This window comes from Temnothorax curvispinosus, unplaced genomic scaffold (genome assembly GCF_003070985.1).
Source record: "Temnothorax curvispinosus isolate PA1 unplaced genomic scaffold, ASM307098v1 QBEX01004246.1, whole genome shotgun sequence".
Taxonomy (NCBI): domain Eukaryota; kingdom Metazoa; phylum Arthropoda; class Insecta; order Hymenoptera; family Formicidae; genus Temnothorax; species Temnothorax curvispinosus.
This window is the reverse complement of record NW_020214026.1, coordinates 316,681-329,964: the sequence shown is the minus strand read 5'-3', so window position 1 is coordinate 329,964 and position 13,284 is coordinate 316,681. Positions and strand designations below refer to the sequence as shown.

Here is a 13,284-nt window from a genome sequence, read left to right as displayed (position 1 = left end):
TTTTGGCAATTTTTGTCTTAAATTATTTCTTTCCTTGTCAGCGGGAAATAATAACAATAGAAACGTCAGCAAACGTCAGCACGGACCTGATTAATGATGTAGTCGCTGTACAGTGTACGTATTTCGCAGCCAACCTAGGCCGTGTATTGCGATGATCACGATCGAAGGAAATCGTCACACACATATGCCTGTGCAATGTTATTACAGTATATAACGATCTTTTTGCATTCGTAATGTTACTCGCCATAGACATGTGCATACTTAACGATTTTTTTACATTTTTTATGACCTATGCTGATGATTTGATCGATGGGCAGATTGATTGTGCTCGCACGTGCGCGATATAATATCGCATTATTGACAGCGATAATTAGCTTTAGGTAAATCATTATAGCTGGCTGGCGGTATTGTATACCTATAGGTTGGCTACTATACGTATACGTTGGCTGCGCGGGACAGCTATATTTATGTTGTCACGTACGTAAGCAGCGACAGTAAGCATCGACATAGACATAGGCCTTCCTGCGTGACAACTGACAAGTCGTAGCTCGTAATTCCTATATCCTGTGGAGTATTTACTCTAATTTTGACTCCCTCCGCCGATACGACGTACGGCAAAGTAACGCGACTCAGTCAAGGGAACTCAGAGCAACTTATTTTGAAGGAACTTGACGTGTTTCACAGAAAGTCGAGCAGATATTTTTAAAACGTTTAAGGATTATTTCTTCAAAATATAAATTTAAGACAGTTTGGAAAGCTTTACAGCTGTAATATAATCTTTATTTCAAAAAATTTACATTTGACCTCGTTTCGGAATAAATCGAATTGAATTAATTAACATTTATTAATGTATACGTACAAGAGATGCTTTTGAAACAAGTGTCTCTATGACAGTCTATCATCCATCCGTATATATTCAATTTTATTAAGTGGGTACCCTATCTGACGTGCGCTTATTCCTTTAATATATTATATATCTATATATATATATGTATAAATGTATATTATAATAGATTTGTGCACGCAAAATATTGAACGTCTTTCGTTGACATATAAACAAAGATACGTTTTCGCTAACAAAACACTTTGAGCGACGTTGAGATTTGAGCGGCAAATGGGCGAGTGGCGACCTGGCGCTGGCGGCCGAGAGTCGGGGGGTCGGGGCTTATTCTGCTTACAGAAGTAAGACGAGCGGCGTTCTTTCTCGCGTCGCCACGCAAGGTTGTTGAGCGAACTTAGTTCCGAACTTGCGAGGTCGCGTTTCGACCTCGTCGGCGATCGATATTTTAAACCATATCGATATAAGCGGAAACGTCGCGCGCGCGCTTAACGTAACGTTGGAGTGACGTCACATATTGCCGGCTCGCGGTGTCCTCGTAATAAAGTAAAACGGCATGACCGAGCACGATCTATAATCATCGCCGTTCCGTTGGTTCCTTCCATCGCGGCCAGTTTGTAACGGAGACCCACCGGAAAGGCATGAACGTGCAACCCCCTTACCACAGTATTACGATATTTTATCATTCGTATTCGCTGGATCCTGCATGATCCTGCATAGAACCATATTGGCAAAGTTGGCAGGACTGAAACCATGATGTAGATTTAACCCCACAGCGTGATCTACATTAGGGGGTGGAAGTGCTATATTTCTGGTGATATATGTGTACGTCTGTTTCTTCCTCTCTCTTTTTTTTTTTTTACAAAAAAGTGGATGACGTATGCATTCATCGTCATTCACGAACGTGTGTTTATCTTAAACGTGGGAAAAGTAGAAAGGAAACCGCATTGACGCGACGCGTACGTCTTTTTTAATCACGAAAACGGGGTCGACGGTTCTATATGGAGATACGCGCGATTTATGTTGCAGATCTATTTTTCTTTTTAATATATTTCTATGTAGAACACGTTTATTTTTATACACAGCTCTATCGCGTTATCAACGTATCCTTCTTATAAAAAGTAGATGACGTACTCCTCGCATTGTTCATAAACGTGTCTCGAATGTGCGAGGTGCGAGGCAGAAGAAATAAGGAGCAGAGAGGAGCCTGCGTGCGACGAGTCGCTGATCTCTTTCATCTCGAAAATGAAAAATCAATTATTAATCGCGTTTTATATTATATGTGTATATGTGTAAATTGATTTTCCTTTTAACATAATTCTATATAACGATTTACTTTTATTTTTTCTTAAAATGTCGAGCATTATTTTACATTTGGAAAGCTTGCTACGTTCTTTAATTCTATTATCGAGTACAATTTCATTTTCGCAGGTCTGCTTTATTATAATTTTTATTTATTCTGTTGCTTCATAATCTCTTACGTGCGTATTAAATTCAGTTGCACGAATCATAATTAGAATACAAGTGGGACATTGGAGGATGAGTTAACGCGGTGGTAGACGGTGGATCGGAGTTAGTAGTCGAACCCTGGTTTGCGCCGCCCTGCCCTTGCCGCTTGCCGCGGGGCGCGGGGCGTGGACCAGCGGATTACGGGAGTCGAGAGTGTCAGGACTACGGGTGCCGTGGGGTCGTGGGGTGCCGTGACTGCCGTGTGCCGGCACTTGCGCGGATGCGGTGCGCCATAGTGCCACAGCGTCACAGCGCGCGTGCTACCCTCCTATCAGATTCGCTCGTTCCGTTTGTCCCGCTCCGCGTTCCGCGCTCGTCCGTCGCGCCGCAGGCCGCAGGACGACCCGTTAGAGTCTAGGCCGCCTGCCCGCCTGTCCGCCTCTGGTCTCGGAAAATCGGAGTCAATGCCGTCGAGCTCACTCCGTGACCGGCCAACAGTGAGAATTAACAGCGCTCGTCGAACCTCCCGCGGCCTGTCGCGAAAGGCCAAATCGCTCCGCTTCTTCCGTCTTTCGTTCGAGGAAGGGAGGGCGCGCGCGCGCGCGCGCGCGTACGCGTAAAGCCGAAATCTGCTCGGTCAGGCGAGCGGATTGTTGTCACGCCGCGCCGCACCGATAAGCGAGAGCGGAGAGCGGAGAGCGGAGAGCGGAGAGTCGAGACACGTGTCGTTTGCATGTGCGTAACGTACGTTATCGCGTTGCCGTTATCGCGCGACGAGTGAGCGTACCACGGAGGGCACGGAGCGTACGGTCGCTCGCGAGACAGAAGACAGAAGACAGAATCAGACAGAACGCGGAACGCGGCTCATCGGGCGAATCGATGCCGCCGGCGCCGCGCCGCGAGTCGGAGCCGCGAGCGCCGAGCAGCTAGCAGTGCTAGCACGCGACTGTATTCTACGTGTATCCGCCTGGCGGATACAACGACGGACGACGGCGTCACCACGAGAGCCAGTCCAACCTGTCCAACCTCGACAGCGCGAGCGGGGGGACGAGTTTCTGGAGCACTGGAGCACCGCGCCTGGACCCGGGACCACTTTCCGTTGCTCCTCTTGCAACAGGTACGGTCCACTACGGTAATCGAAATAAAACGGTGAATACCGTGTCTCGGTTCACCGTTTTTACGTGTCACACGTGTCACGCGCGATCAGCAGTTTGACTTGTCAACGATCAACGATTAATCTATTATATATATTATTGATATATTAAATCTCGATGCTCGCGCGAGGCTTTACTTAAATAGGTACTTTAGTTTTTCAATCGCTTGAAGCTTAAAGATGCGTTTTCCAAAATCGATTCCGCGTGAGCTTACACGTAGCGTGAATGTCATGACGCTCATGTTAAACCGCTTGACGATCGAGCATAAGATGACTGTCCACGTGCGTAAAGTACGTCATAGAATTTCCGAAGAATCACGTTCTTCGTGCATAGACGAAGCTGCTTTTTAAATGTCGAAGGTCGAAGGTCGAAGGTCGAAGGTCGAACGTCGAACACCTTAAATTTAAATCGTCGAGAAACGTTGTCGCTCCCTCAGAAACTCATGACATGACCGTCGACTGTTTTACTCTTAAGCCTGCTTTCGAGGAGAAAAAAACGTTACGGAAAAGTCGTCGAATGAAACACGCAACATCGTGCATGTGCATGTCAAAGCGTGAAGATCGCAGAGCTTAGATAAATAGATAAACATCTGAGTCTTATCGGTCGTCCTATAATCTCTAATATACATATATAACATATATGTATATACAACACCGTGTGGGTTAAGATTGCGCCGAAACAGCATGACGAAACGTTATTATTCGTGACTCACGTCACGCGATGTACGCCGAGTAAGTTGTTAACGTTAATAACAAAAAACTTAGGGTGAGAGAGAAGAACGGTTACTTATTACGGTCTCTTATTACGTTAATGTCGAAGAGAATAATTAACGCTGAGTACGCCCGTCGCGTCGGGAGAAAAAAACGACAGTTTTTTGGCTGCAGTATAGTAGCCTTTCGTACGTGTGTGTGTGTCGCTGAGTACGTCACGTCACGATACTTTTTATTTCAATTACGATTTCTACTACATTGCTTGATCTTGAGTATTGATTATTGCTATCAATTAATTATTGAGTACTGTCGATCTTTCGTGTAATACGTTGCGAACGAAATAACTCAAAAACCAAACTCGATTTAACTACGTGATTATGGTTTTAATGAAAAGGTGTGCATTTATGTCAGCATTTAAAATAATTAGTTATTTTTTAATTGCGATTAGTATCTCAAGAATATATAGCCCCTTTATATTAAAATTTGCATCTTGACGTGTTAATTAATTTTATGCAAAGAGCGTGTTTGCGAACGAGAAATACGAAATTGACAATTAGAAAATACCTGATGGTTGCACTACGGATACGTTCTTCGTTTCAACTCGGTATTTTCATGTTTTTACATTACATATTTACTTCCAAATACTCACGTCACCTTCGCTTTATTTGTTAGTAATATTCACTAATTACATATCGATCCGTTTACATTGTTCTCGCTTCGATTGTGATGGAATAATGGACGCTCCACTATCGCTAGTATCAACTTTACCAGATATCCCTCTTTTTGGGTCCGCCTCTAATTTGTCAGCATATGTTATCGTTAAAAAACGAAGCGCATTTTCTTTGTGTTCCTTCGAAATAACGAGACAGTAATAACGCTTTCATTCCTCTTACTTTTCTTCTTTCGTTTTGTCTCTCTTTTTTTTTCGTCAACTACTTTCTTTGTAGTCTAAAATATCAAGCCGCGGATTAGTCTACTTTCTCAATTATTCTGGAACTTTGTTTCCGTACAAAAGAGAATACGAGAGGGATATACGTACATATTATTCTCCTTGACGTGTGATATGTTCTCGGAAAATAGAGCAACGAGCACTGTGAACGAGCTTTTCCTAGGACAGCTCGCGCTAATGATAATCTTGCACTGCTGACGAGACGTAGAAATCTTTGGGATTCTTTTTGCGTTGAATGGATTTGTCAATGTTTGTCAAAAATACAACAACAAAATACGGAACTCTTTATGTTACGTCTTTGCAGGCTTCTTTAATTAATAATAACAAAGATATATGAGGCTTCTTAAAGCTCTTTGAACTTTGCCTTCTAGTTCTTCTTCGCGTTAGCATGAAAAATAAATAACTAACAAAAAGAATGAATTTTAATACGATATTTTTCTCTTTTATTCTTTGTATTCTTACACGTAGATGTCTTAAATAATAAATAAATGTGAGATTTACATTATTCTCTCTCTCTCGTATCTCTCTCATATTTCTAACAAGATCTCAGAACCATACGTCATTAAATGCACGTTATTTCACACCAGAACATTGAAAGCTATTAGGACATTAGCAAACGTGCTCGTCAAACATCGACATAATTAAGCCGACGTAAGTCATGGGTCACTGAAAAACGCTATGTGCACGCGATAAAGGGAGCGAGAAAGGGTACAGTGTCACGCGATATTACGAAAGCATGAGTATATACAGCACGTCCGACGATGATTCTTAAATATCAATTTTTAATGCTCGATTTCAAGGCATCTTATCGCGACCACACCTTTCTACTGTGAAACTCGAAACTCGGTATGAAAAAAGTGAATATCCTAAATGAGATTAGAATCTCACGAGTTTCTTGCACGTTTGACTATTTTGATTTTTATATAACGTTTAACATTTTTAAAATTGATTAGATACATTTTACTATGCTTAATAAAAAAATAGAGTGGCTGCTTTTATCTTTCTTATCGTAACGTCTGAAACAAAATATTAAGTTTTTTCTTTCGTACCTCTATGTATGCATATAAATATGCGCACGCCCGCGCGAATGTGTCTGTGAGTACCTAAAACTTGTGCTTTGCTTAATCTATCTATGACAGTAATATACAATATTATATAACTTTTTTATTTGTCGTCGTTATAAAATTATGTTGAGAGAAAAGAAAATAATTTTTAAAATGGATGTAAATAGATTATAAAAAAATATAAAATGTTAATATTTTTAGAATAAGTGATAGCTTGAACAGTGAATATAATAAATTCAGGAGGATATAAAGTTTAAAATAATATTTAACACGTCAATCAAGAATATAAAAGAATATTTTACCAATAATAAAGGAATAACAAAATCGATAATTTTTTTCTACAGATCTAATAGAAACGTTTATTTCTCATTGCAGAAGTTTCGAAGCTCACGTTTTCTTCAAATGTCAGGCTTGAGCTTGTCAGTATTAAGTTTTTCTTACTTATTCGACAGTACAGCGCTTTCGAGCTTTAACATCGTCGTGCCCGACAAGTCGATTTAGGCTGTGTGCTTCTTAACATTGCACCTTATCCACCTTTATCAAATTACGGAGCAAAGTGAAATGATGTTCCAAGAGATGATTAATATTTCCTCAATATATACTGTAATAAATGATGTGGATTAACGGAATTGGTGTGAAAAGAACATATAGTTAGATACTTCTTGAAATGATTGTTTGACAAATTTAGCGCGCGCAAGAAGTGTCGTAGGAAATCAAGTGAAAGCGCCGAAATGAGGAAAGTGTCAGTGGAACTGTTGACTAAAGTAGTTAAATTTGGTGTGTCACGCGGCAGATAACTGTGTCTTACGCCTTATTTCGAGAATAATATTTGAAACATTCTGATAACCGAACAATACAAACGCTCCAAGTTTTGAGCTTGAACTTTGAACTATTCGGATCTTTCGGGCCTATAGGTATGTTTGCGGAGAGTTATAACTTGACGTTTTAAATAAAATTCCACACGTACCATTACATAAGTAATATATTGTTTGATGAAAAGAAACAAAAATTCTCCTATTTGTGCAACGAATATATAATTTTTAGAGAATTTTCTTTGATGACGTATTAGTGTAGTCAAATCTCCGAGTATTAAGAGAAGATCAAACAGTTCGATCATTGATTCTACGAATAGGTATTGAACAAATAATGTGGAACTTAATACGTATTACGTATCCTTCCTATAATATGCAAATACGGTTGTAAAATTGAAAACCTTCGTATCTCACATTTTCCTACTTCGATTAATTTTACGATTAATTAGAAAGATCAATGTTTAATTTTATCAAATTTCTTCTTGGAGCAGATAATGGTCGCTGCGTCTTTAATCGGCCTGAGAAATCTTTTCGGTATTGGATCTATACATTTAGTGAGAGAAAACCTTTTCGCAAGTTAAATCGAATCTTCGTTTAACTAATATGCCATATAGCATATATACCGCTGAAATCATCCGTTCGCGGCTAGAACAGTTAAGAACATACGGATTGTCAAAGCTGTTGAGTAACGAGTAACTATAGGCGACAACTTTTACGCAGCTTGTAACAGCGAATCAATTCACGCATTAAAATTTAAACTCTCGGACTGTCAGAAGCAGATACTTTACTCGTGAAAAGCAGTAGAAACACATTGTCAACTTGTACATCGATCTGTTAGTTTCTTTTTACAGTTACGATAAGATGTTTTTTCGGCACCGCAACATTCTTCTTTTTAATACACTAGACACTACAGACGCGCGCTACGCGCGCGCTATTTATCTTTAAAACATTTCACTATTAACCCTATTATACACAACTGTCAAAATATACAATGACAGCTGCAAATGAAGTAAGCGCAGCAAGAGAACCAATCGGCATCGCGGAAAAGCGGCAACAATAAACTTCACATCTCCTTTTTAGAAGAGGATTTTTAAAAGTGCTTTTAATAGACTTTAAAGATATCATTGTCTGTCGAACAAAAACAAACGATATCAGAGCTGTATGTTTTGTATGATAGTTATATTGTACGCTCTCCTTGTAGAGTTTTATTATCATTATTGCAATCGAATAAGAAAAGGGAGAGCAGAGATTCGGTAGTGTTCTGTATTCATTGGAAACCATCATAGAAAAACGAACAATCTAGCTTGCACGTTTCACGTACGTTTCCATCTCAATTAACGTACGTGAATGGACGACGACTTATTAATCCTTTCCAGAATTTTTTTCTTCTCTCTCGTGATAAATATAGGTAGAGAAAAAGGATATAGGGGATATAAGGGATTCGGAATTACGAATGGCGCTGTTTCGTTTCCAGAAATTTTTCAAAGGCACTTTGATAAATAATCGCCGACGAGCGGATAAAGAAAGCTCGCGCGAGCCTACGCCCGCCGAAAGTGATTTATGTAAGCAACGAATATCCCGCATTAATCTACCATACATTTGTCGATTAATCAGACAATAAAGAATTTACTATCGTAAACTCGCACGTTCTTTTCTTTAGTACATATTATGTGCTATTTAATGCTGTAATATTACATATTATTTATTATAATACTTTGATATTATTATATCTTAATTTAATATTGATTATTATACAATACGTCCATTTGTGATTATTTTTACAGAATTTGTATTATGTAGACAATGTAATTGAAAATATAGATTATAGTGATTTAGAAGATAATTTAAGAATTTGAGTTATTAGGATTAACAAATGAAGAACGTGATTTGTTCGATTTTATAAAAGATTATCACGCGTGCTTCTTCAGTATCCTTACTGTATACTGAGCATATTTTTTATGATAATATAGAGAACTGTACAAAAAAAAGAGACAGAGGAAAGAAAAGTGTAGTGCTATAATGTCGTTGTCGCAGTTAGGGGGCACGATCGAGTGAATCGCATGTCTATACGGCAACTATATCATTCTTACGAACTAGACCTACTAACCGAGACACGTCGACTATCGATCTACAATATTACACGCACATATGTGTACCATAAGCAAACATCGAGGGTACTCGCGCACTTTAATGCCTGCGCGTACAGAGAGCATAAAATATCAGGCTTCTACAATAGAGTCAGAAAATTTGGAAAATCCTGCATAATCGAATGAAGTGACAAAAGCATTTTCATCAGATGGAAATTATTTATGCATTTATTGAAGAAACATGCTTCCAAACTGTTTTAACTGCCTAAATCTATATTTTTTTTATAAATAGATAATGCGTTTTACAAGGTATAGAACGCCGGCAGAGTTATGTAAGAGATTAGTATAAACCTCTAATAAGAATAAAAAGAGTTGTATAAGTTTATTGTTGCTAATATTCACTTTGGTCCGTTACTCTGGCAACAATACTCGCAAACAATGCCGTATTCCGTTATGAATAGCCGGAGTACATCGACCACGAAACTTGAGCACATGTAAACCCAGATAAATGGCGAACCAGACAATTTAAGCAGATAAGAGGTTTCTTTGTTCTCTCGTGTTTCATTGTGTAATTCGAATGAGAGAACTAATTATGATGTTTCATTGTGTAACATCTATAGCGAACGTGATTTCTCGATTTTTTGGTGGAGAGTTAGGGGTAGTGGATATATGTATATATTAATTTCGATTCAATCCTATGATATTTAATTTATATTCAATTATTTCAGTAAATTATTTCGGTAACAACATAGGATATGATATATAACAGCCAGAAATGATTAGTCGAATCAACGTCGATTTGATATTGATGTGTCGATGAATGATCGCTATCGAATAGTCAATAGTGGTTGATATTTTTGTCATCTGTGACCTCATTATAACTGTTTTTATGCTAATTGAGCAATTTTGAATATTTCTATTAGATTTCTAATGCTCTTTGGCCCTTCTACAACCTCCTTCCCCCCCTGCAATTCTACCTCGAATACACAGTATATATACTGTGCTTTTCTATTTTGCATCACGTCGGTATAGAACTGGCCGAAAGACAATAGAAATCTTACAGAAATATTTTTAATTGCTCAATTAATATAAGAATAACTATGACGAGATCGAAGATGATAAAAATATTAACCATCAGTATTCGACATCGATCATTCATCGACGCATCGACCTTAAATCGACTTCGACTCGATTAATCATTTCTGACTGGGTAAAGTATTATTTTTTTATAATTCAAAATTTGAGATTAAAATTTTAATAAAGAGGAAAAGTCGAGTTTCTTATTTAGTAAAGTTATTATTGCCATTTATTACGAACGGTGCTGTTTGAATAATGTAATGTAGTTCACAGATGTGTTCTTCGGGAAGTTTTACAACTTTTATATGTTTAGATTTTTTTTCTTAAGTTAGCATTTTTCGAGATATTATTTGATCACGCTTTAAGGTGATTGGGCCATCAGAGCATGTCAAAGAAAAAAATCCGAATTAAATATATGTTATAAAAATCACCTTAAATACTTAATTCCTGGTATGTTTCGACAGTATCCCATCTACAAAGAGAGATTTTCTTTTCGACAGGGCGAAAGTAGACGGCAATCGACGAGGCCCTACTGACGCAAGCTGGAGAATTGAGCGATCTTGGTGACCTGGGCATGGTTTTAGTTGTGACGGCGGGGCGATGACGCTCAATCACCGTCCGCCGTCATCAGCAGGAGTCCCTCAGGACTCAGCCAGCTTCCTGCTTCCGGTCCCGGTCCCGGTCCCGGTCCCAGTCCCTGACGATTGCCATTATCCGGCGAGGAACAGCGTGAAAAGCCGCGCGATTGTTGCCGGGAGGAGATATGAGACACGGACACGCCATGCCACTCGAGGAGGCTCAAGGGCTGTTACTTCCACCCTCCAGAATAGGTGAGTCGGCCCTATAGCGCGATGCCTTTCTCTAAAATTTATCCTTAATGTGGAGGTACAAAATAAACCTTGGACAGATAGTCCAGATAAATATATCATATGCGGGATATTTTAAACAATCCTTAAGAGTGGGAGAATATTCAAATATATCATATTTTATATATATATATATATATATATATATATATATATATACACTATAATACAGTATAAACTATTTTAATTATCCTAAAGAATTCATTTGTTTTTATTTTAGAAAAAAACGTTTTTAAGTAAAAATTTCATAAGTTTAAGAGAAAATATTATGTATAAAAAATAAATAAATCTATAGCCTTTTATAATCTTTTTTACGAGGTATCAATGTTATTAAGATTTCTTTAAATACAACTGTATGGTTTTTTTACATAATTCGATTTTTCTAGTCATTTTGCATAAAAAAGGTATGAAAAGTCTATATAGTTTACGAAATATTTCATATTTTATTTTCACATTTTTGATAACCTTTTTCTAATATACCTTTATAGGTAGAATAATGAGATAAATTTATTACATAGAAAATACATAATTACATTTAATGAAAAATATGTATTCTTAATCAACGTAATGTAGTAATATAACCCAACAAGTTTGTTACTTTGTCTTCTTTTTTTACGTATATAAATTCTTTTATCTAAAATTTTTATATTCTCTTTACGTTTTTTAATCTGTATACGTATTAAAATTGAAATAACAATTAAGTTTTGCGATATATTCAATAATAACATCTTGCACCCTGTTTGTTGTGAATTTCGCTAATGGAAACATTTACCGGTTTATATAATACCGGTATATATAATATGGTTAATGGTTTTTTCCGTTTTAATGGATTATTCTGGACCGTAAGTGCGCATTAATTCTATAGAAAGTATTGCCTCTATAGGAAGTAATTTTCTCGTTTAAGAATACTTTCCTACAACATAAACGCATGATGGTGGAGCTTAATTTTTAATTGCGCTTGTACGCGATGGGTATATTGTGTTATTATATGCCTATCGTTAAAATGTTGTAAGCTTAATGAAAAGTGAGGGAAGAGCTACAACAAAGGTTTAGTCTTGCTGCGTTCGACAGAAGATTATGGGCAGATTATATAGAATGCGTATGCGCACGAGTTCCTGTGTGTGTGTATGTGTGTGTGTGTGTGTATAGACGTGTTGCATATGTATAGACATATTAAAATGCCTCGGGATGACTCAACTCGCCTGTTATTGAACTTCCATGAAAATCCGACCAGGATTCCGCCAATGGCGGAAACTTCACGTACTTACATATAATTTACGGAAATTCATGGAAATCCCAACTTTACGAGTGCCAGTCTGAAATCATAAAATTTCAACGTTTCTCTTTATTGGCCACACATGTGTAAAGGTCGCAACGGTTTACAACACCCCAGTCAGTACGTTCGCCTAAAAAGATTCAAATCTCAAATTCAATTTTTATCAAGGCCGCCTAAAGGGCAAAGTAAAATGTATTGTTTTCCTAAATATTTATTATACATAATATATTTCCTGCTTTCCCAATTTATTTATTTATTTTATAGCTCTGTTTTATAGTAAAGAATATTTGAAATATATGTTAAAATGGATTTAATGAGAGGATATCTTCGGATCCTGTAGCGATTTCTGTTAATTTTGTTTCAAATAGCTCTATTGACGTATAAATAAAAAAATATGGCATTACATTTAAAAAAACAATTTAGTAATATGTATATTAAGTTTCGAGATGCTCTTTCGAGATGTTGTAAAAATAAATTAAAGAAAATAAATAATTTTAAATTTATTTCAGCGTATATCAAACATCTATAAACATGAATTAAATGTCAACGATTATAAAAATAAAATGCTTGTCAAACATATTATACGAAATTCGGTGTTATTTGACATCTTTTTTTGTGAAACTGGTTTGTCTCGAGTGTATACAATTATGCATATATGCATAATTGTGATAGAAAAGACCAATGTAATCCCTGTTCTAGAATGCACGTTTGGTTAAAGAAAAAAATATACTGTACTATATAACGCCACGTTTGAATATAATGTATGATTGCTTAATAACATATACATTGATTAATTAATTATTAATTCTAATTGATACACTGGTTACGAGCAGTAATTGCACGTCGCAGTTTTCGTTCAGCTCAACGCTGATATCTCTATATCCGCAACGAGATATGACGTCCGCAAATTGCACGAATAACGTTCTTTCCGGATTAAAGCACGATACACCCTTTTACACACACACACACACACACACACACACACACACACACACACACACA

At 37.4% G+C, this 13,284-nt stretch overlaps 1 protein-coding gene across 2 annotated transcripts in view; it reads left to right on the top strand.

Annotated features, from left to right (window-relative positions):
- The first annotated feature begins 2,257 nt into the window (after positions 1–2,257).
- The window catches only part of LOC112453319 (potassium voltage-gated channel subfamily KQT member 1), a 75,313-nt gene continuing 64,286 nt past the window's right edge, over positions 2,258–13,284 (top strand). The window contains exons 1-2 of one of the 2 annotated variants that reach the window (XM_025014020.1): positions 2,258–3,404; positions 10,641–10,970. In XM_025014020.1, coding sequence (XP_024869788.1) covers positions 10,904–10,970 — 67 coding nt within the window. In that variant the 5' untranslated portion in view covers positions 2,258–3,404; positions 10,641–10,903. The remainder of the gene's footprint in view (positions 3,405–10,640; positions 10,971–13,284) is intronic. The other variant, XM_025014021.1, reaches the window with a different exon arrangement.